General features: G+C 42.1%; 1 protein-coding gene and 1 long non-coding RNA gene across 3 annotated transcripts in view; one reads left to right on the top strand and one right to left on the bottom strand.

The window, feature by feature from the left end:
* The window catches only part of LOC148342411 (uncharacterized), a 108,792-nt gene that overhangs the window by 66,820 nt on the left and 17,693 nt on the right, over window positions 1–24,279 (bottom strand). The window contains exon 1 of one of the 2 annotated variants that reach the window (XR_015842220.1): window positions 2,563–2,583. The exons of the other annotated variant lie outside the window; for it this stretch is intronic. This is a non-coding gene — a long non-coding RNA (uncharacterized LOC148342411). Of the gene's footprint in view, window positions 1–2,562; window positions 2,584–24,279 lie in introns of those variants that run through there. 2 annotated transcript variants of the gene reach the window in all.
* Window positions 14,695–23,106, top strand: LOC148342412 (uncharacterized). Its single transcript, XM_088288818.1, has 2 exons — window positions 14,695–14,922; window positions 21,386–23,106. The coding sequence occupies exons 1-2, from the start codon at window positions 14,799–14,801 to the stop codon at window positions 22,786–22,788; spliced, it is 1,527 nt and encodes a 508-aa protein (XP_088144944.1). The 5' UTR covers window positions 14,695–14,798; the 3' UTR covers window positions 22,789–23,106.

Raw genomic sequence — 24,279 nt, 5'->3', positions numbered from 1 at the left:
CGTTCGAAAATCTAAAATATATTCTTGCTTTTTTTTAACCACAATGGCCGAAGGAGGGAAAAGTGTGGATTTAATTGCAGATACACTTGCAAGGACATTTTCAAGTCGGACCTTTCAAGAGAAGCTATATCGTCCAACACTCACTCAGTGGTGCGTAAGTGTGTTTCTGGATATTATTTGTCCAGCCGTGGTGTCATAAATGATGGTATTTTGATGGGGTTTCATTCTAGTAGAACAAAGTAGGACTTCACTGAAGGCACCTTAAATTACTTCCATACCCTGGAAGGTCACTGACCTGGCGAGAGAATTGCCCCCACCATAAACAATGCTCAGGCCTATTTTCTCTCAGGGCAGTATCTGGTTACATCGGAACTTCAGAACCAAGACTGGTCACTTCTGTGAGCTCCAGTCCCTTCATAGTTTCATAAAGAGAGTTACTTCCCATATCTATATTAGGCCATTTAAAAAAAACATGAATTTTTTAAAAATGTATTTCAATGTATATTTAAGCTTGCTGATGTAATACTACAATATTTATTCAATTATTATAATATGCAACATTATATCAATATTAATTTAAACTTTTTCATTTCACTCTTGAATATTTCTTAACATATTTGTTCATTTGAATATGTATGCAATTTAAATTATTCCATCCATCCAGCCATTTTCTGCCGCTCATCCGGGGTCGGGTTATTGAATTAATTTAATACATAAGTATTTTTTATATTTCAATATTTATTTCAATACTGGGACTCTTCTCAATGAGTTCAATATTTATAAAATGTTTCGATATTTCTTCTTAATTGAATTAAGTCTGTATGTGGTTTCCAATTTTAATATTTCCCTATTTAATTATATAACTAATCCAAAGTATAAAAAATATAATATAGCATGAAAAAAGTATTTAGTATATTTGACAAAATTATAGTTTTTCCGAAGTGAGATTCTGTTTAGCAACAAACCCCACACACTTAATAGAGCTCAACCTAGAAAGTGATTTTAGCTCGTCAGAAATTTATTCAGAAAGCGAAATATTAAATATATCTGAGGGGATATTTGAAGAGTTTGAATTTTGTTCAATGGACCATACATATACGAACCAGCCAAACACAGTGAGAAAACCAGCGCTGACTCCAGTCGCCATCAAGTTGCCAACTCCTGACATACCAAAACCTTTGAGAGAAACTGAGACTATTCGCGTTTCTCCTTCTGGCTCTTTTTATCGTTCAACTTCTAGATCAGTTTTTCACCTTTTCACACAGCGTAATGAAGGCCAGTTGAGCAAGTGGAACAAGTGATTTTATTGATGATTGTGGAAGGCACCGATTTCATAAGCACCGTTTCTTCTCACACCTTTCCCATTAAGTACGTTTAAAAAGAAAACTGAAAAGCATAATGTTCACAAATGTTGTTCCATGCAAAGGCAATTAATTTTATTTACATGTTTGATGTAAACACACAAAAAAATCATCACACAAACACATTGATAATTCTGGCTCTGACCCCATTGGCTTAGTGCCAATAAAAGAGCTTTGCAAAATAAAATTTTTCAGATTTTATTCAAAATCTAAATTTACATCTTACCACAAAGAGTCAGTTCCTTCATTTTTTTGTTGTCTTTTTTTAAGCTTCAAGGATCGCTGCTTTTGTCACCAGCACAATTGTGTCTCGCAGCACCCTTTTTAGAAAAGAATTTTTTTGCACAAACGCTGCAACTGAATGGCTTGTCTCCACTGTGTGCTCTTGTGTGGCGTCGTAAATGCGACTTTTGAGAGAAACTCTTGCCACAAATTGAGCAGAAAAAAGGTTTTTCACCAGTGTGTGTTCTTGTGTGTTTTGTGAAACTTGCCTTATGAGAGAAGCTTTTGCCACATACTGAGCAAGAAAAAGGGTTTTCTCCAGTGTGTGTTCTTGTGTGACAAGTTAAATTTGACTTTACAGAGAAGCGTCTACCACAAACTGAGCAGGGAAAAGGGTTTTCTCCAGTGTGCTTTCTTGTGTGGCTTGTTAAACTTGACTTTTGTGAGAAGCATTTTCCACAAACTGAGCAAGAAAAAGGTTTTTCTCCACTGTGTGTTCTTGTGTGTTCTGTTAAACTTGACTTTTGAGAGAAGCATTTTCCACAAACTGAGCAAGAAAAAGGTTTTTCTCCACTGTGCGTTCTTGTGTGCCTTACTAAATGAGACTTCCGAGAGAAGCTTTTGCCACAAACTGAGCAAGAAAAAGGTTTTTCTCCACTGTGCGTTCCTGTGTGCCTTACTAAATGAGACTTCCGAGAGAAGCTTTTGCCGCAAACTGAGCAAGAAAAAGGTTTTTCTCCACTGTGCATTCTTGTGTGGATTGTTAAATCAAACTTTTGATAGAAGCTTTTGCCACATACTGAGCAGGTAAAAGATGTTTCTCCACTGTGTGTTCTTGTGTGGATTGTTAAATGAAACTTTCGAGAGAAGCTTTTGCCACAAACCGAGCAAGAAAAAGGTTTTTCACCACTGTGAGTTTTTCCGTGCCCTTTTAAAGACAGCTTTGAAGTGAATGAGTCAGTGTGACATGCCCTTTCACCTTTGGCTTGCCCATCATCATCATCATCATCATCGTCATGAGCGTCTGATAATGTGTCCTTATTATGTACTTGTGATGGCCCCCAGTGGTCTTCATCACCTTCTGTTATCACGTGATGACTTGAGCTGCTGCTTGTAGGCTCCGCCCCTTTGTTGTCGTCACTCTCATCCTTGTTTTCATCTTCAGTCTTGATAGGGAGAACGTTCACTGGTGACTTGTTGATCTCCTCCTCCTCCTTCTTTTTGATGTGAGTCAAGTCTGGCTCCTCTTTCACAGAAAGGAAATCGTTTTCACTGACGTCTGCAGGACACAATAAGACAAATTTGGTTTGGTCAAGTCAAAGCTCAGGCAACAACTTTGTCTTATTTTCTACCGTGCTACCTTGACTTGTGCCTGCCGCATACGGAGCAATGCGTGGTCCCCAACTTGGACCGGACCATGGGGGCATTTCACAAAATTACGTCCTACGATGTAAACCTCCCTTTCGCAGCACAACTGTGCTCAACGAGCATTTAAAAAGGAAGCACGTTGCAGCTGATGCCCGATTTCATTCCTGACATAGTCACAGACGTTTCTGGAATATGTATTATAATTCAACTAAGATACACCATAATATTTTAAGAGTTCACTGAATTATTTTGGAACTGCAATGATGCTTAACAGCCATAGGGTGTCAGTAATGAGTAATAAAGGAACACAAGACCTCCCACTGATACATCATCATTGACATTTGCATAAATTATCAAGAACTTTGACTTGTGGGGGAGATGCAAACCACCTGGGCCACAGGAACTTTATTACCAGGAAATAAATGTTCCTGGCCTTGTTGGTAGAAAAGGGGGTTGTGGCATACTCCCTTTTTAAGCCCATAGTAAGACAAAGATGCAGATGGATTCCTTGCAGCATGCGCTTGTTCACTGATAAGATCCGTGCAACCTTGGGTGGATGCATTCAATGTATTTTAATTGTTTGGATGAGGTGAAACTATGCACACGTGCACAGAACAGTGCAGGGCCACCCGAGGTTCATTGACCGAGCCAGTAAAAAGTTAATAAATAAATAATACCAATACGTACTTGATTTTTTTAAAAAAAACTTAATATTTTGTGTTTTATTCACTAAAATTGATCAACCGCCATTTACCTTTTCGCGGCAGTGTGCACATTTTTAGTAAGAAATTGCTTGAACAAAATATAAAAACCATAAAATGTAAAATGTTAAATAATCAGTTCAAATTTTATACTGGGAAAAACATGGAGTTCACCCCCCACTATTGGTTATTCTTTGGCAAACGTTTTCCGCACTGATTTCATTTGGCATCAACAAATGTTCAGCAACCCGGCAAGTAAAAGGCAATATTTAAAAAAAAAAAACGGCAATAACCTTGAACGATTTCCCCAAACAACTTAATGTTGTGATGCATATTTTTAAAGATAGAAAGTCGTTCTTTACAAAGCAAATGAGAGTAAAACGTGTACAAACCTGCTTCGTTTTCTTCTTTTATTCCACAAAGTTCCTCTTTGTCCTTGGGTGTCGTTCTTTCGCACATTTTCAAATAATAATTCCAAAAAATCCGCACTTGATCTCTGCTTGGCGATGAGTCATGTGCCTCATTTCGTTAGCGGCTAGCTAGCTAACAAGATAAGCTAACTACGCCGAAAAGCATCAACGCGCGAAGATGAGGTTATCGGGACACAAAGACTTGATGAATTATATCGTAGTCCTTTAGAGTAGCACTGGACATTCTGTGATAAATTTACATTCAGTTATACACTAAATCAGAAGAGTTTAGCGGTGGGTGTTTTTGTTTCGGTGTGGACGGGTCGGTGGATGTGGTCGAGGCCCTTTTTTTTTTTTTGAACAAACTTTATTGAACATTTTGAATAGACAGTACAACAGTATCACAAGTTCACTTCAGGTATTAAACTAACATATACATTTCCTACGTATCACCTTTCCCTTTTTGGGGAGACTTCTTTTGACATCAGCATGTGACAAAAATAACCAAAATGGCTGTGTCAGAGAATTTTTTTCCATCACCAATTCTGCCATGCTCAGCGACCTGTCCGGAGGGAAGCTGAGCCAGACCCACACATCAACAACAAAATATACCAAATTTTTGGCGTCACAAACAGGATTCTTGCTCCATTGATGGTCTCAAGGGTGCTGGGGCGCAGGCGTTCAACAGCCGGCCGGCTGAACTTTAGGTGAGATGCTTTTACTCACAATGGGTGTTGTGCGCCTGTGTCCAAGCGGTCGGGGCTTTTGGGGTCGTTAAAGAGAGCTTGTGCGTGTGGGTCTGCTGGCTGATTGGTCATGGAAAATGTCCCTGTGTTAGTTTCAATTATTGTTTAAACAAGAGGCCTCTATAATGATTAAGACATTAAAAGATGTCAAAGTAACCGCACTGTGAAAGAACATACGAAAATTTATTAAAAAATAAATAAATAAATGAAAAAAAATAATGATAGGAACTATGTAAATGGGGACTAGCGCGGGAGAAATGTGCAGAGGATAAAGAAAAGAAAGGTCTAGTGGTTAAAGAGATGAGAAATAAGAAGTGTAAAACTATAGCTATAGACAACATAGTCGTGAATAAGCTCAGTTTGAGCACAGACCCTGGCCATGGTGTAAATTTTAGCAGGAAAATTATGAGCTGATAACAGAAATAATGAAGAGAAGCACACTTCCACGTATCGTACTGGGCACTTTGTGGCATGGAACACAGTAAGGATCGAGGCGTACCGTTGTGTGGAGGGCCTGGGGCTGAGCCGACAGTTTCGCTGGTACGTAGCAAGAGATACGCTGTTCAGATACGTACCCTATGATTACTCGTGTTCTGGTCGGATAATTCTGTCAGGGTCTTGCCAGCGAAACGCTGGGAAGAAGGTGGCAGGACTCTCCAAACGCGGACACAGGAAAATCAGTTTAACAAAGAGTGTTTATTGATTCACAATAGTGGAAGTCCAATCATCAATTAAGGCAAATATATCTATCTTAGCATTACATCCGTCGATAAATCAGGAGAAAACACAAAGCGCTGGCGGAGAAAAGCTAACACCAGGAAGGAGATAAACGACGGAACGAAAAGCGCTTGCACCGGCAAGGAAAAGGAAAAACGATCAACATAAATAGCTTGCCAAAAGGGCAAGAGGGAAAACCAATTGGAGAAAACGAGGAACAAAAAGAGACCGAGCAATAGCTGGCAAAACGTGGAACACAGAGATCGCAAGAGCAAAAATGCATGAACATGAGAACAATCGATACCAGGGTCATGAACGTGAGCAGTGCAGGAAAATTATCCGACGCCGGGCAGTCAGTGTAGGTGGCTTAAATAGTGTGTGTAATTAGTCAGTGGATGGATGTCAGGTGCGGCGCCGGTGGGCTGGTCTCCCACTCGTGATGACGCGGGCGGAGTCGGTTGTCGGAGGAGATGCCTCTGCTCAGCTGAGAAACATAAACAAAAGTGCACATGGCAGGGAGGTGACGAAAACAACAACAAAACAGGCGTGACCGGCACGGGTCACGACAACTGGGGGAAGCAGTTAATCCAGCAGCCGACGCATGCAGCTCCCATTGCGTCTGCTCTTTCCATTTCCGCTGCTCCTAGGCCAGGTTCTGGTGACGCAGTGCCCACAGCAGGCTTGTTGTCCGCACCTGCCGGTCAACAAGGTCACGTAACAGAAGTAGGGGTGGTTATAGACATGGGTTGTGAGTGGGACGTGCTCTTGCTGTGGGGTCACTGGGTGATGAGCGGTCCAAACCGAGCCACTTCCTGAAATGTGCCATTCTGTGGTCCAGCGCCATGCCTGTCACAAAGAGCTCCTCTAGCACGGGGCGCCATCGCTACCCCCTCCTCCGACAACGCTTCTATGGCTTCCAAATGCACACTTGACGCCTCAACCCGATTGGGAACCCATTCCACGATAGGGGTGCCCGCGGAGCCTCCGCATTCAAGGACTCGCAGGTCTTGGCATTCCGTTGACGACTGATGGACAACAGTTTTTGATGGTGGAACAAGATATTCCACACTTTGCAAGCTTCTTCTGCATATCCCAGTGAGCAACAACACTGTCACGCTTGTGGGACTCTTGAGATTGGCTGAGTCACTGCCATGGACCGAACCCGCACCTGTGAAACAAACACTGGAATTCGAGTGGGACTGAATTTCCAGTTGGACTGAATTTGACTGTGCACATCCGCCGGGGGAAGCATATGTTGTCCTCCGTTCCAGTCGACTGGGCAGCTCTGAGACCAGGGTGGTGCTTCAGCACCCATTACGAATTCCTCTGTTATGGAACATTTTCAGAATTTCTCGGCACTGTGGTAGACAATGAATGGGCCACTCTGAAGCGAAAGCTCTGTTTCCGTCTCTGCCAGAGGGGTCGTGGACCCGGGGTCTCACTGACGTTGTGCTCTGCTCCACCGCGTCTCCAATTTGTTTTTGCTATATCTGCGCCTTCCCCATTTGACAGAGTTAATGCCGGCACAGCTTGGGGGCGAAGGAGGGCATTCTGGCGATGATGGCTGGGATGAGGACTGCACCAGTCTTGGTGCCCTCCACATCCTGGAATGGACTCTTTCCTGTGGAAAATGGATTTCATTGGCCTCTCTGGTGCTCAATATTTGTGTGGAGTGTGTCTGCTTGTTGTATTTCAGGTGAAGTGTAGATGGAGTTGGATGCAGACTGGAATCTCACTTGGAGCAAGCGACGAGGAGGACTCCTATGAGGGTCATAAGATGTGGACGTGATCATCTGAAACAATACTGTTAGCAAGAGCTCGTCGGTGACGAGGGCTTGGCAGCTCTCGAGTGACACGATGTCATCGGATTCTCTTGCTGGAGCGTGGCCTCAACTATGTTTTTGCATATCATTTGACTCGTATTTGTATTTTGTGTGTTTGTTTCTTGTCCTATCATGCCTTTATCACGCTGTGGATTTATTCTGTTCTGTAACGGTGTTCCATCATCCTACTTGCCTTGTGGAAGCAGGTTCACGAGAAAAGTTCAGCGAAGCTTTGATTCCTCCATATGGACTAAACTGGAAAGTGTTACTGCCGGTTTGCTTAAAGATCTAACATTGCGGGGGGAACTCCTTCGTGACCGAGGTGGTTGATTTGGGATTTTTTGGAATTATTGCTGGATTTATGTGTGGTCCTGCAGGAGGTGTGAGTGACACCAGGGAGCAATTTGGCCATACACTTAGTTTTCCTAGTTAAACTACCCTTATGTAGCATGCCTTGAACATGATTTAGGTTTTAGTCAATTAGGTTTCCCAAATTTTAGGCAATGGATTCATATAAAAGGTTGGAATGGGATTTTTGGTGACATGCTGGTGTCGTTTTTGCTTTATCAGGACAAGATTGCCTCGAGGGGGGGGAAATATGTAGTGTATTTTTTTATTCACTCTTATGAACATTTTAGTAATTCTCTTTAACTATGAGGGGATTGGAGACTAAAGAAGTGACCAGTTTTGGTTTTGAAATTCCAATGTGAATGAGATAGTGTCCAGGAGGACAAAAGGCTTGACCAGCTCTAGGTGTGGAGCACTCGAGGTGATAGAAGCAGTCAAGATGGCACCGGAAGGCCACTTCAAAGAGCAACCACATCTGCTCTCGCCGTAGGGAGCTTTGGGGGAAAAATCAAAGACTAGTACAATGAGAATGCATATGCAACAAGGTAAAGTTAGACATTCATGTCCAGTTTGGCCATTCCCGATAAGAAGGAAAGTGAGGGGACACCCTTTCCCTTTTCTCTTTTTTGGGGAGACTTCTTTTGACATCAGCATGTGACGAGAATAAAATCTCTTTCAAACCAAAATGGCTGTGTCAGAGAGGTTCTTACCATCACCAATTCTGTCATGCCCAGCGACCTGTGCGGAGGGAAGCTGAGCCAGACCCACACATCAACCACACAGGTTAATAGAAGGTCACAAAAACATGGACTTCTTAAACAGGAAAACGTGAGTTCAGTGGTAACAGGGTTGTGTCTATGCTGGCAGTTTAGCAGGAAGTCACGAAAACAGATGCACGTCTTGAACCGTGTTTGACAGGAAACCGTTTAGCTCGCATTTAACAGAAGTGTGACCCAAACATTGTGTTGTAAGCTGAAACCGTTCGAACAACAGGAAGCGTGTGGACGGGTGTGATAAAGTCAGTGTTCATGTTTTTCCATTCTTTATGGGTTGTCATATACAAATTTGCTTTGCTGTGCTTCAATAAAACGCCGCACAGGAGCGGGAAAGCTTTTCTCTTTGCCGGACTGCTCCTCGCAAGTGACAAAGACAATCTTGGTTGGGTGATTTATTTGTGCAGGCGTGTCTCGTTTTTGAAAACTTCTTTGACAAATCTTGTTCCTTCTGGAATGATTCAATCTGACTCTAAAAACTGTACACACTGGGGCAAAATGATCAATGGCGGTTGATGAATTTTCGTGGATATAACACAAAGGATTACGTTTTTTAAAAAATCAAGTACGTGTTGGTCTTATTTATGAAAATTTTACTGGCTCGGTCAATGAACCTCGGGTGGCCCTGCACAGTTTTGTGCACATGTGCATAGTTTCACCTCATCCAAACATTTAAAATACATTTAATGCATCCATCCAGGGTTGCACGGATCTCATCAGTGAACAAGCGCATGCTGCAAGGAATGCATCTGCATCTTTGGCTTACTATGGGTTTAAAAAGGGAGAATGTCACAACCCCCTGTTCTACCAGGGCCCCTTTAATTCTTTCAGGTATCCAAATTATAATGGAACCAAAAAGTACCCACGATGAAACTACAGTGGAACCTCGGTTCTCGACCATAATCCGTTCCAGAACCCTGTTCGAAAAGCGAATTGTTCGAACACCGAAACCATTCCTTTGCTGCTTGCACTGACTTTCTTTGGAGGCATGATTAGGGGCTAAAACACTTCGTACACCTATATAAAACGCGAGAGCAAAACGCAGCACGTCCGCACGCGACAACAGTTGGTCACGAAGAGAGAGAGAGAGCGATCTACACCCGTACGCCGTTCAGCATCCCACCCTCGCGTGCGCACTCACGCGTCGTACCGGCGTTCGAACTCCGAGGTTTGTTCGAACTGCGAAGCAAGAATTTCTCTTTTTTTTGTTGGACCTCAGAGTCGTTCGAGAACCGAGGTTCCACTGTATCTCTGAATGCAAAATGAAAAACTTGAAGGATTCCTATTCTATCAATGACATTATGTTGCGATGGCCCCCAGTGGCCCCCATCAATAAGTTAGGGTCCCACAACAGGTGTTCCATCAGACGCACACAATAGCCTGTGTGTGCTAACTTCAGCTCGCTTCCAGAAACGTCTGTGACGATGTCCGGAATGAAATTGGGCATCAGCCGCAACGTGCTTCCTTTTTAAATGCGCGTTTATCACCGTTGTGCTGCGAAAGGGAGGTTTACATCGTAGGACGGAATTTTGTGAAGTGTCCCCATGGTCTGGTCCAAGTTGGGGTCGCATGCATTGCTCCGTGTGCGGCAGGCACAAGTCAAGGTAGCACGGTAGAAACAATATAAGACAAAGTCGCCGCTTGAGGTTTGACTTGACCAAACCAAATTTGTCTATTTGTGTCCTACAGACGTCAGTGAAAACGATCTCCGTTCTGTGAAAGAGGAGCCAGACTTGACTCACATCAAAAAGGAGGAGGAGGAGGAGGAGATCAACAAGTCACCAGTGAACGTTCTCCCTATAAAGACTGAAGATGAAAACAAGGATGTGAGTGAGGACAACAGAGGGGCGGAGCCTACAAGCAGCAGCTCAAGTCATCACGTGACAACAGAAGGTGATGAAGACCACTGGGGGCCATCACAAGCCCATAATGAGGACACATTATCAGACGCTCATGACGATGATGATGATGATGACGATGATGGGCAAGCCATAGGTGAAAGGGCACGTCACACTGACTCATTAACTTCAAAGTTGTCTTTAAAACCGCACACAAGAACACACAGTGGAGAAAAAACATTTTCATGCTCATTTTGTCGCAAAAGCTTCTCACAAAAGGCACAATTTATAAGGCACACAAGAACACACAGTGGAGAGAAGCCTTTTTCATGCTCGGTTTGTGGCAAAAGCTTTTCTTTAAAGTCATATTTAATAAAACACACAACAATACACAGTGGAGAAAAACATTTTTCCTGCTCAGTTTGCGGAAAAAGTTTCTCTCAAAAGTCACATTTAACAGAACACACAAGAACACACAGTGGAGAGAAGCCTTTTTCCTGCTCAGTTTGTGGCAAAAGCTTTTCTTTTAAGTCATATTTAAGAAAACACACAACAATACACAGTGGAGAAAACCCTTTTTCCTGCTCAGTTTGTGGAAAACACTTCTCCATAAACTCAAGTTTAACAGAACACTCAAGAACACACAGTGGAGAAAAACCTTTTTTCTGCTCAATTTGTAGGAAAAGTTTCTCTCAAAAGTCACGATTAACAGAACATACAAGAACACACAGTGGTGAAAAACCTTTTTCCTGCTCAATTTGTGGAAAGAATTTCTATCGTAAGTCGCATTTAATAAAACACACAACCATCCATAGTGGAGAAAAACCTTTTTCTTGCTCAGTTTGTGGCAAAATCTTCTCTCAAAAGTCTAATTTAACAATCCACACAAGAAAACACAGTGGAGAAAAACCTTTTTCTTGCTCAGTTTGTGGCAAAAGCTTCTCTCAAAAGTCTAATTTAACAATCCACTTAAGAACACACAGTGGAGAAAAGCCTTTTTCCTGCTCAGTTTGTGGAAAGAGTTTCTATCGTAAGTCGCTTTTAACGAACCACACAAGAACACACAGTGGAGAAAAGCCATTCAGTTGCAGCGTTTGTGCTAAAAAATTCTTCACTAAACAGGGTGCTGAGAGTCACAATTGTGCTGGTGAGAATTGCAGCAATCCTTGAAGCTTAAAAAAAAAAAAAAAAAAAAAAACGGAAGGAATTGACTCTTTGTGGTAAGATGTAAATGTGATTTTGAATAAAATATGATAAATTTAATTTTGAAAAGCTTTTTTTATTGACATTAAGCCAATGTGATCAGTGCCAGAATAACCATTGTCTCTGAGTGATGATGAGTTGTTTTGTTTTTATATCAAACATTATCAATGAAATTAATTACCTTTTCCTGGAACAACATTTGTTAACGTTATGCTTTTCAGTTGTCTTTTTAATCGTACTTAATGGAAAAGGTGTGAGAAGAAACTGTGCTTATGAAATCGTTGCCTTCCACAATCATCAATAAAATCACTTGTTCCACTTGCTCAACTGGCCTTCATTACGCTGTGTGAAAAGGTGAAAAACTGAACAAGAAGTTGAACTCTAAAAAGAACCAGAAAGAGAAACGCAAATCGTCTCAGTTTCTCTCAAAGGTTTTGGAATGTCAGGAGTTGGCAACTTGATGGCGACTGGAGTCAGCGTTTATTTGTCACCACGGAGGAGATGATCCGCATCACGCAGTTCATTGCTGCTGCTGTCTTAATTGAACCCCGGAGGTTACCTGCCAGCATCCCTGAATTTCACCGGCGGATCTTCAGCTATCCCACGTCTGACCCCAGATTGTTGTGGAATTTTCAGCAGTTAGGGAAGATCAATGAGATAGTCTGGAAAATAAATTGTCTTTTGGGTCAGTCTGCTGAGTGATCTCAATGGGTGCGTGGGAAGATACTGATGCACACAGGAAGATGAAGATTTATTTGACAGGAACTGTGTAATCTTAAAACAAAAATATATTTTTTCTGCGTTGAGCCCACTTATCAGTCAAGGTCGTGTTGTTTTGGCTTCACAAAGAATCCTCTCGTACAAGAAGCGAAAGGCACTTTCTTCAAAAGCAAGTGGCCACAATAAATAACAAAAACCTTACTTGCAAAATAATTGTCCATAATATTAAGATTGAACAAAATAGTGACACAAATATTGAAAAAGTAAACAATGTCACGATTAAACATTGAATACTAAATTATTACTAAAACAGTTCAATGAATCTTGAAATAAATAATGAATCACCGTAGTTTAATGAATACTGAAACGAATAATGAAATATTTAAGTTAGTTAAGTTATAAACACTGAAATCATTTTTTAAGACTCTAACATTTAGAGAATAAAACAGTGATGTATTTTAATTTAAAATTCGCAACCACGTCGCTGGCGACAAACCCTGTAAAAAGGCAAATATGTTGACATAAAGTTTCACTTTATCATGTCAACTGTTAATAATAGAGAAATACATTTGGAATACTGTCCAACCAACAACATGGTGTCAGATGTGAAAACAAAACCAGCAACAAAAGTAAAATTCAATACATCTCTCAAGTTCATATTTGGGAACTAAAATGTTTGTTCATGTGCATACGGTTCAAATCGCACGTTTTTCCAATGTTTAGAAGAAGATAACGATGATTTGCATCGCAAATGGTGACATCTGTCTGTGAGTTGGTGACAGTGCTCCACAAAGCCAGCTCTCTCTCTCTCTTGTAGTTCCGTAGCCGATTCGGCCTTAGAATCCATGAGGTTTCGAATAGAGGAAATCAAAATACGCGTTGACGGGCTGCGTCCCAGATTTCACGAGCACTGTTGTGGGGTAGCTTAAAGATGATCCGCTGACCCCCTGGTGCTTTTTTCCCTTGAATCCGTCCGCTCAGACTTAGGTTCTCGACTTCACCTTTCCTAATTGAATGGCCAAGGAACTTTGTCTGTCTGTTTTGGATTACCCGGATGAGCTCACGATTTCGTCCGACCCGTTGTAAGACTGACTCGTTGGTTTCATGAGTGGTGTATGACACACGTAGCATCCGACGGTACATCCACATTTCAGCAGCTTCTAGATTCTTTGTTGTCTTGGCGTTTAATGTCCAAGACTCGCACCCGTAGAGCAGGATTGACCAGATGAAACATCGTAGAAGTCGGTTCTTAAGATCAAGTGTGAGTTTGCGGTCTGTGAACAAGCTTCTCATTCGGTTGAAACCGTCCTTCGCCAGCGAAATTCTACGTCTAATTTCTTTTTCACAACGGCCATCATGGTTGATGACGGAGCCTAAGTAGTTGAAGCTTCGCACCTGTTCGATCTCTGAGGCCTGACATTGGAGTCTGCAAATGGGCTCTGGTTCACTCTTGGAGATGGTCATGCACTTGGTCTTTTTCTCGTTGGTTTCGAGTCCAAAACGTAGGCTTTCCTCACGTAGTGCGTCAAGGAGCTTCTGGAGCCCCTCTTCCGAATCTGCCATGAGGACGGTGTCGTCAGCGTAACGTATGTTGTTAAGCCTTCGACCACCACACAGAATCCCTATACGTATATACAGTGTATATTCGCATAGGTTTGCTTTTTCTGAATGTCTGCTGCTGTTATACATTAACGGCTACATTACGCCGCCGCCTCTGTGTGATCTATACCTTTGCTGCTGTAACACTGCAAATTTCCCCATTGTGGGAATATGAAAGGACATCTTTATCTTTAAAAACCTTGTGTTGGTGCTTCTTAAATAATTTTCCACACGAGTAAGATTGAACAAAATGGTGAAACAAAAATTTAAAAAGTAAATTTTGTAACAATTAAACATTGAATACTAAATTATTCCTAAAACAGTTCACTAAATCTTATAATTAATAGTGAATTATTGTAGTTTAATGAATACTAAAACGAATAATGAAACATTAAAGTACTTAAATACCGAAATCATTTTCGAACACAATAACAGTTAAGTCATAGAACAGTGACATATTTTAATTTAAAATTCGCAATCACAACCTGGTGAAAAACCCTGTAAAAAGGCAAATATGTTGACATATAGTATCACTTTATCATGTCAACTGTTAATAAAAGGGAAATGCATTTGGAATACTATCCAACCAACAACATGGTGTCAGATATATAAACAAAACCAGCAACAAAAGTAAAATTCAATACATCTCTCAAGTTCATATTTGGGAACAAAAATGTTTGTTCATGTGCATCTTAGGTTTTTCTCTATGTTTAGAAGAAGATAACAATGATTTGCATCGCAAATGGCGACATCTGTCGGTGAATTGGTGACAGTGCGCCACACAGCCAGCAGCCAATCATATCACAGCGGGGTGTGTCCTGTTCTTCCGCTTTCGTGACGAACAGGAAATCCTTTCTGTGCGACTTTGAAGAACGTCGCTCTTTCATTCGTCTCGTCAAACAAAGAGAAGCACACGAGTTATCGCCAAGCAAAGATCAAGTGCGGATTTTTTGGAATTATCATTTGAAAATGTGTGCAAGAACGACACCCAAGTACAAAGAGGAACTTTGGGGAATAAAAGAAGAGAACGAGCAACATCTTCAACTGCTGGACGAAGTTTGCAAGCAGCCTCGTGTTGTGCTACACAAAGCAGGTTTGTACACGTCTTACTCTCATTTGCTTTGTAAAGAACGACTTTCTATCGTTAAAAATGTGCATCACAACATTAAGTTGTTTGGGGAAATCGTTCAAGGTTATTGGCGTTTTATTTTTTAATCTTGCCTTTTATTTGCAGGTCTGCTGAACATTTGTTGATGCCAAATAAAATCAGTGCAGGAAATAAATGCCAAAGAAAAAACAATAGTGGGGGCTGAACTCCATGTTTTTTCCAGTATAAAATTTGAACTGATTATTTAACATTTTACATTTTCTGGTTTTTATATCTTGTTAAAGCAATTCCTTACGGAAGGAATTCTGCCTGACTCTAAAAAATGTGCACACTGCGGCAAAAACATCAATGGCGGATGATCAATTTTAGTGGATAAAACACAAAATATTAAGTTATTTTAAAAAATCAAGTACGTATTGGTCTTATTTATTTATTATCTTTGTACTGCCTCGGTCAATAAACCTCGGGTGGCCCAGCACTGTTTTATGCACATGTGCGTTGTTTCACCCCATCCAAACATTTAAATTACATTTAATGCATCCATCCAGGGTTGCACGGATCTCATCAGTGAACAAGCCCATGCTGCAAGAAATGCATCTGCATCTTTGGCTTACTGTGGTGTTAGAATAATATTAAGAGGTTATTATACATTTGCCGTGATGCAGCTTATTTTAATATGTAGTGCATAAAACATGTTGCAGTTTAATAGAGTGAACTATGCTTGAGTGTTTACAGTTTGAGTGTGGCAGGGCGGTGGCACTTCTTCAGAAGTGCCGATGAAGTAAACAACACCGTGATGAGCCCTGATAAGAAGAAGTTGGCCCCAAAGTCTGACGCAAACAGCATCGTGCTGGGTCCTGATAGAAGATGTTAACGACAAAGTCCGCTGCGACCCATGGCGGCACGCCAATGATAAACCGGACTAAACCAGCTTTTGAGAAGACGAACTGTACCACCCTTGAGTGTAATCTGATTTCTTAAAGTGTAATCTTATTTCCCGATGTTATAAAAGGGAATGTGTGAAAAGCATCGGGGAACAGAGGGGAGATAAAGTTGTCAAATAAACTTTGTTAACCTTTCTGTAGCCACTTGGGCTGCATCTCTCTCTCCTTCCAGCTATGAACCCTATATGTCAAATTGGCGAACCTGACATATGGGCTTAAAAAGGGAGACCGCCACAACCCCCTTTTCGACCAACAAGCCCAGGAACATTTAAAGATAAAGATGAAGATGTCCTTTATTAGTCCCACAATGGGGAAATTTGAAGTGTTACAGCAGCAAAGATATAGATCACACAGAGTCGGCGGCGTAATGTAGCCGTTAATGTATAACATTAGCAGCAGACATTCAGAAAAAGCATGCAAATATACACAGTATAAACGTATCTAAGTGTAAGGAAACACTCCTAATGTTTGTCCATTATACAGAGGGGGAAAACACTGTAATGATAAAAACGACTGAATGATTGGAAATACTGCAATCATAAAAATATTGCAATGATAAGAGTACTGTAATGGTAAGAGTACTGAAATGATAGAAAAGTACTGCATGATAGAAAATACTGCAATGGTAAAAGTACTGTAATCGTAAAAGTACTGCAACGATAGAAAAATACTGCAATGATGAAAGTACTGCAATGGTAAAAGTACTGCAATGGTAAAAGTACTGTAATAGTAAAAGTACCGCAATGATAGAAAAATACTGCAATGATAAAAGTACTGCAATGATAAAAGTACTGCAATGATAAAAGTACTGCAATGATAAAAGTACTGTAATAGTGAACATCCTGCAGTGGTAGAAATACTACAGTGATAGAAGTATTGTAATAAGAATACTGTAATGGTAAACAAAATACATCATTGGTCAATATTTAAGTACACCCTTGGCTGAAAGTACAGTAGTAGTTAATATTGCATCCAAGGACTGCACAATTGCACTAATGCCCTCCCATTTGTAGGCCTGACCCAATGTTCTTGTTAAAAAGTCTGACAGCAGTTGGCAGGAAGGAGCGGCGAAATCTCTCTTTGGTACAGCGAGGGTGTAAAAGTCTGTCACTGAAGGAGCTGTAAAGTGTTCTCAGAGTGTCATTGAATGGGTGGGCTGGTTTGTCCAGCATTGATGACAGTTTTGCCGTCATCCTTCTGCCCCCCACTGAGTCCACAGAGTCCAGGGAGCAGCCCAGGACAGAGCTGGCCCTCCTCACCAGTTTGTCCAGTCTCTTTTTGTCTCGGCCCGAGATGCCTCCTGCCCAGGAGACCACTCCATAGAAGATGACTGATGAAACCACCGAGTCATAGAAGTTCCTGAGGAGTGTTCCCCGAACGCCAAAGGACCTCAGCCGCCTGAGTAGGAAGAGTCTGCTCTGACCCTTCCTATAGAGAGCGTCTGTGTTGTCGCTCCAGTCCAGTTTATTGTTCAGATGAACACCCAGGTACTTGTAAGTTGAGACCCTCTCAACGTCTGTTCCCTGGATATTCACTGGTGCAGGTGGAGAGTGCCGACGCTTGCGGAAATCCACCACCAGCTCTTTGGATTTCCCAGCGTTGATTTGGAGGCGGTTCTGCTGACACCAGTCCACGAACCCCTGCGTAACCCCTCTGTACTCCCGATCGTCATCGTCAGTGATGAGGCCGACAATCGCAGAGTCATCAGAGAACTTCTGCAGGTGACAGGTTGTGGAATTGTATTTGTAGTCCGAGGTGTAGAGGGTGAACAGGAAGGGAGCCAGAACAGTTCCCTGCGGCGCTCCCGTGCTGCAGAGGAGCACGTCAGACACACAGCCCTGTGTCCTCACGTACTGTGGCCGGTTTGTGAGGTAGTCGTGGATCCATGTGATGAGGTGGTGGGCCACTCCCGCCTGCTCCAGCTTGTCTCCCAATAAGGCGGGCTGGATGGTGTTGAAAGCACTTGAGAAATCAAAGAACATGATCCTCACCGTGCCCCCCGCCTTCTCCAGGTGGGAGAATGAAGTGTGGAGCAGGTAGATGATAGCATCATCCACACTGATGCCAGGCTGGTATGCAAACTGGAGTGGGTCCATTGAGGAGCTGACCAGGGGGCGCAGATGGACGAGGACCAGTCTCTCCAGGGTCTTCATCAGATGAGACGTCAGCGCCACTGGTCTGAAGTTGTTGAGCTCCTTCGGATGGAGTGTCTTTGGAACCGGAACCAGGCAGGATGTTTTCCACAGCTGGGGGACTCTGCCCAGCTTCAAGCTCAGGTTGAACATGTGCTGGACGATTCCACACAGCTGGTCTGCGCAGGATTTGAGGAGCTGGGAGCTGATCCCATCTGGGCCTGCCGCCTTCCTCGCCTTCATCTTCCTCAGCTGGTTCTTCACCTGAGATGTTGTGAGGAACAAGGCTGAGCAGGAGGAAGTGGTGGTTGTCTGATGAGGCTGGGAACTGGAGCCTGTGGAGAGAGAGAGGGGCGAGAGAGGGGGAGAGAGGGTCTTGTTCGCAGTGGCAGGAGGGGTGGGTGGGGGCTGCATCAGGGAAGCCTGAGCGGGGTCAGACATTTGATCAAACCTATTGAAAAATAGGTTCAACTCATTTGCCCACTGAAGCCCCCCCCCCTTCTGGGTCTTACCTGCTTGTCCGTGGCCTGAGATGGTCTTCAGGCCCCTCCAGACATCCCTGGCATTGTTCCGCTGCAGTTGTTCTTCCATCCGCATCCTGTAGGACTTTTTCCCCTCACGGATCCTCCTTCTCAGCTGACGCTGCACTCTCTTCAGCTCGTCCTTGTCGCCTGAAACAAAAGCCCTCTTTTTCTCCTTCAGGAGAGCTTTAATGTCCGGTGTGATCCAGGGTTTGTTCATCTTACAGTCCTGGTGGGAATGGTGTTCTCCATGCAGAAGTTAATATAGTCTGTAACTGTGTCTGTTAGACCATTAATGTCCTCACCGTGAGCTTCGCTGAATACCTCCCACACAGTTCAAGGCCTCCTCGGCTTCTCTGGACCATCGCTGAACTGTGCGTGTCACAGCTGGCTGCCTGCGGACGAGAGGTTTGTACACAGGCAGGAGAGCAACCAAGTTGTGGTCAGCTTTGCCCAGCGGGGGGAGGGGCAGTGACGTGTACGCCTCCTTGGTGTTGGCATAGAAGAGGTCCAATATTTTATTGTCTCTGGTTTGGCATGTTACATATTGTGTGAATGAAGGCAGAGAGGAGGAAGGAGAAGCATGATTGAAGTCACCAGAGATAAGGAACAAGGCATTTGGGTGCTGTGTTTGTAGCCTGCTCACAGCTGCATTCAGTACATCACAGGCTGTCTCACCGTTAGCAGAGGGAGGCACGTACGCCGCCACCGCGATCACATGACTGAACTCTCGCGGTAAATAGACCGGACGCATGCTAACAGCTATCATCTCAATGTCCCGACTGCAAAGTTGATCCTTAACAGTTATGTGCCCAGGGTTACACCATCTATCATTAACAAACACAGCCAGCCCTCCCCCCTTTCTCTTACCGCTCTCCAGTGTCCTGTCCGCGCGTAGTATTTGAAAGCCGTCCAATTCCACGACGGCGTCCGGCGTTAGCTCTGTTAGCCACGACTCCGTGAACACCAGCAAGCTAGCCTCCCGGACAATCCTCTCGTGCCGGGTTAGCGCTGTTAGCTCGTCCATTTTGTTGGAGAGGGATCGAACATTCCCCATAATAACGGACGGGAGGACGGGGTGATATCGTCTCCTCCTTGCCTGGCGTTTAGCCCCCGCACGACATCCCCGTCTCTTCCTCCTCAGCTCGCGGGGAATATCGGGTCTCGCTCCGGGAGCCCACGCGGGGTTAGCACGGAGTGCTAACAGCTGATCTCTTGTGTACACGATCGATCCGTAGCTCCGAGTTTCGTCTCCGGACACGATCGCGCAAAAAACAGCCCCCAACAGTAGTAAAACCACCGCAAGTTGGATGTCCATTGCTGAGGTGAGGTAAAAATAAAATAAAAAAGGGTAAAGGGAAAAAACACACGAAAAAGGCTCAATAGTGAGCCACGCTGCTGTAAACAGGCAGCCACTCGCGCGGCGCCGGAACCGGAAGATTTTACATTTTCTGGTTTTTATATCTTGTTCAAGCAATGACTTAGGGAAGGAATTCTGCCTGACTCTAAAAAATGTGCACACTGCGGCGAAAACATCAATGGCGGTTGATCAATTTTAGTGGATAAAACGCAAAATATTACGTTAAAAAAAAAACTAGTACGTATTGGTCTTATTTATTTATTAACTTTTTACTGGATTGGTCGGGTGACAGTCAATGGACCTCGGGTGTGTAGTTTCACCCCATCCAAACATTTAAAATACATTGAATGCATCCATCCAGGGTTGCAAGGATCTCATCAATGAACAAACGCATGCTGCAAGGAATGCATCTGCATCTTTGGCTTACTATGGGCTTAAAAGGGAGAACGTCACAAACCCCTTTTCCACCAACAAGTCCAGGAACATTTAGTTCCTGGTAATAAAGTTCCTGTGGCCCAGGTGGTTTGCATCTCCCCCACAACTCATAGTTCTTGATAATTTATGCAAATGACAATGATGATGTATCAGTGCGAGGTCTTGTGTTACTTTGTTACTCATTATTGACATTCTATGGCTGTTCAGCATCATTGCAGTTACAAAATAATTCAGTGAACTCTAATAATATTATGGTGTATCTTAGTCTAATTTTAATTCATATTGGATAACTTTTAAATATACATTATTCAAATATGTCAACATGAAAGTCAGAGGGAAAGTGTTGTTGCTTAATTTATGTGTAGGGATTTTGATTCTTCACACGTAATTTTGTTTAAAAATGTATTTAGAAACAGAAATTTAACAAAAAATCAAAAGGGGAATGTTGGAACGTACTAGCAGGCTAAATGTCATTTTGGGAAAAAACAAAAAAACAAACATAAATCATGCAATAAATAGCGACTATGATGCCAGGGCCCCTTTAATTCTTTTAGGCATACAGATTAGAATGGAAGCAAAAAGTACCCACGATGAAACTATCTCTAAATGCAAAATGAAAAATTTGTAAACATATTTCACTTGAAGGATTTCTATTCTATTAATGACATAATGTTGCGATGGCCCCCAGTGGTCTCCATCAATATGTTAGGGTCCCACAACAGGTGTTCCATCAGACGCACACAAAAGCCTGTGTGTGCTAACTTCAGCTCGCTTCCAGTAACGTCTGTGACTATGTCAGGAATGAAATCGGGCATCAGCCGCAACATGCTTCCTTTTTAAATGCTCGTTTATCACCGTTGTGCTGCGAAAGGAGGTTTACATCGTAGGACGGAATTTTGTGAAATGCCCCCATGGTCCGGTCCAAGTTGGGGTCGCACGCATTGCTCCGTGTGCGGCGGGCACAAGTCAAGGTAGCATGGTAGAAACAATATAAGACAAAGTCGCCGCCTGACCTTTGACTTGGCCAAACCAAATTAGTCTTTTTGTGTCCTGCAGACGTCAGTGAAAACGATCTGTGTTCTGTGAAAGAGGAGCCAGACTTGACTCGCATCAAAGAGGAGGAGGAGGAGGAGATCAACAAGTCACCAGTGAACGTTCTCCCTATAAAGACTGAAGATGAAAACAAGGATGTGAGTGAGGACAACAGAGGGGCGGAGCCTACAAGCAGCAGTTCAAGACATCACGTGACAACAGAAGGTGATGAAGACCACTGGGGGCCATCACAAGCACATAATGAGGACACATTATCAGACGCTCATGACGATGATGATGATGATGATGACGATGATGGGCAAGCCAAAGGTGAAAGGGCACGTCACACTGATTCATTAACTTCAAAGTTGTCTTTAAAACCACACACAAGAACACACAGTGGAGAAAAAACATTTTCATGCTCATTTTGTCGCAAAAGCTTCTCACAAAAGGCACAATTTACAAGGCACACAAGAACACACAGTGGAGAGAAGCCTTTTTCATGCTCGGTTTGTGGCAAAGGATTCTCTCAAAAGGCATATTTAACAGAACACACAAGAATACACAGTGGAGAGAAGCCTTTTTCCTGCTCAGTTTGTGGCAAAAGCTTTTCTTTAAAGTCATATTTAATAAAACACACAACAATACACAGTGGAGAAAAACATTTTTCCTGCTCAGTTTGCGGAAAAAGTTTCTCTCAAAAGTCACATTTAACAGAACACACAAGAACACACAGTGGAGAGAAGCCTTTTTCCTGCTCAGTTTGTGGCAAAAGCTTTTCTTTAAAGTCATATTTAAGAAAACACACAACAATACACAGTGGAGAAAAACCTTTTTCCTGCTCAGTTTGTAGGAAAAGTTTCTCTCAAAAGTCACGATTAACAGAACATACAAGAACACACAGTGGTGAAAAACCTTATTCCTGCTCAATTTGTGGAAATAATTTCTATCGTAAGTCGCATTTAATAAAACACACAACAATACATAGTGGAGAAAAACCTTTTTCCTGCTCAGTTTGTGGAAAATGCTTCTCTCAAAAGTATAATTTAACAAGCCACTTAAGAAGACACAGTGGAGAAAAGCCTTTTTCCTGCTCAGTTTGTGGCAAAAGCTTCTCTGGAAAGTTTAATTTAATAGAACACACAACAACACACAGTGGAGAAAAACCCTTTTCATGCTCAGTTTGTGGCAAAAGCTTCTCTGGAAAGTCAACTTTAACAAAACATAAAAGAATACACAGTGGTGAAAAACCTTTTTCCTGCTCAGTTTGTAGGAAAGGTTTCACTCAAAAATCAACTTTAACAAATCATAGAAGAACACACGGTGGCGAAAAGCCATTCAGTTGCAGTGTTTGTGCTAAAAAATTCTTCACTAAACAGGGTGCTGAGAGTCACAATTGTGCTGGTGAGAATTGCAGCAATCCTTGAAGCTTAAAAAAAAAACGATGTAAATGTGATTTTGAATAAAATATGATAAATTTAATTTTGAAAAGCTTTTTTTATTGACATTAAGCCAATGTGATCAGTGCCAGAATAACCATTGTCTCTGAGTGATGATGAGTTGTTTTGTTTTTATATCAAACATTATCAATGAAATTAATTGCCTTTGCCTGGAACAACATTTGTTAACGTTATGCTTTTCAATTGTCTTTTTAATCCTAATGGAAAAGGTGTGAGATGAAACGGTGCTTATGAAATCGGTATCTTCCACAATCATCAATAAAATCACTTGTTCCACTTGCTCAACTGGCCTTCATTACGCTGTGTGAAAAGGTGAAAACCTGAACAAGAAGTTGAACTATAAAAAGAACCAGAAAGAGAAACGCAAGTAGTCTCAGTTTCTCTCAAAGGATTTGGAATGTCAGGAGTTGGCAACTTGATGGTGACTGGAGTCAACGTTTATTTGTCACCACGGAGGAGATGATCCGCATCACGCAGTTCGTTGCTGCTGCTGTCTGAATTTGCGTCCTGAATTTCACCGGCAGATCTTCAGCTATCCCACGTCTGACCCCAAATTGTTGTGGAATTTTCAGCAGTAAGGGAAGATCAATGAGATAGTCTGGAAAATAAATTGTCTTTTGGGTCAGTCTGTAGAGTGATCTCAGTGGGAGAAGTGCGTGGGAAGATACTGATGCACACAGGAAGATGAAGATTTATTTGACAGTGGAATCTTAAAACAGAGATATTTTTTCTGCATTGAGCATACTTTTCAGTCAAAGTCGTGTTGTACAAGAAGCGAAAGGCACTTTCTCAAAAGCAGGTGGCCACAATAAATAACAAAAACCTTACTTGCTAAATAGTTTTCCATAACATTAAGATTGAACAAAATATTGACATGAATATTTAAAAAGAAACGATTAAACGTTGAATACTAAATTATTACTAAAACAGTTGAATGAATTTTGAAATAATAGTGAATAGGCGTAGTTTAATGAATACTGAGACGAATAATGAAATATTTCAGTGCTTATATCAACACTGAAATCATTTTTAACACTCTAATATTTAGATAATGAAACAGTGACGTATTTTAATTTAAAATTCGCAACAACGTCGCTGGCGAAAAACCCTGTAAAGAGGCAAAGGTGCAAACATGTTGACATAAAGTATCACTTTATCATGTCAACTCTTAATAATAGGGAAATACATTTGGAATACTGTCCAGCCGACGACATGGTGTCAGATGTTTTAACAAAGCCAGCAACAAAAGTAAAATTCAATACATCTGTAAAGTTCATATTTGGGAACTAAAATGTTTGGTCAAATGCATACGGTTTAAATCTTTCGTTTTTTCTTTTTTCAAATCGTACGTTTTTCCAATGTTTAGAAAAAGATAACAATGATTTGCATCGCAAATGGCGACATCTGTCGGTGAGCGGTGACAGTGCCACATGGCCAGCAGCCAATCATATCACAGCG

The sequence above is a fragment of the Idiotropiscis lumnitzeri genome, chromosome 2 (assembly GCF_059441095.1).
Source record: "Idiotropiscis lumnitzeri isolate Australia: NSW breed Sydney's pygmy pipehorse chromosome 2, RoL_Ilum_1.0, whole genome shotgun sequence".
Lineage (NCBI taxonomy): Eukaryota > Metazoa > Chordata > Actinopteri > Syngnathiformes > Syngnathidae > Idiotropiscis > Idiotropiscis lumnitzeri.
Note: the sequence above shows the minus strand (reverse complement) of the source record. Positions and strands in the feature narration are given on the sequence as shown.

What these genes read in the sequence shown, in the direction of transcription:
- LOC148342412 (XM_088288818.1), top strand. Translation starts at nt 14,799, where the DNA reads ATGTGTGCAAGAACGACACCCAAGTACAAAGAGGAACTTTGGGGAATA. An exon ending in TGTTGTGCTACACAAAGCAG is followed by an intron (nt 14,923 to 21,385) that starts GTTTGTACACGT and finishes TGTGTCCTGCAG; the next exon opens with ACGTCAGTGAAAACGATCTG.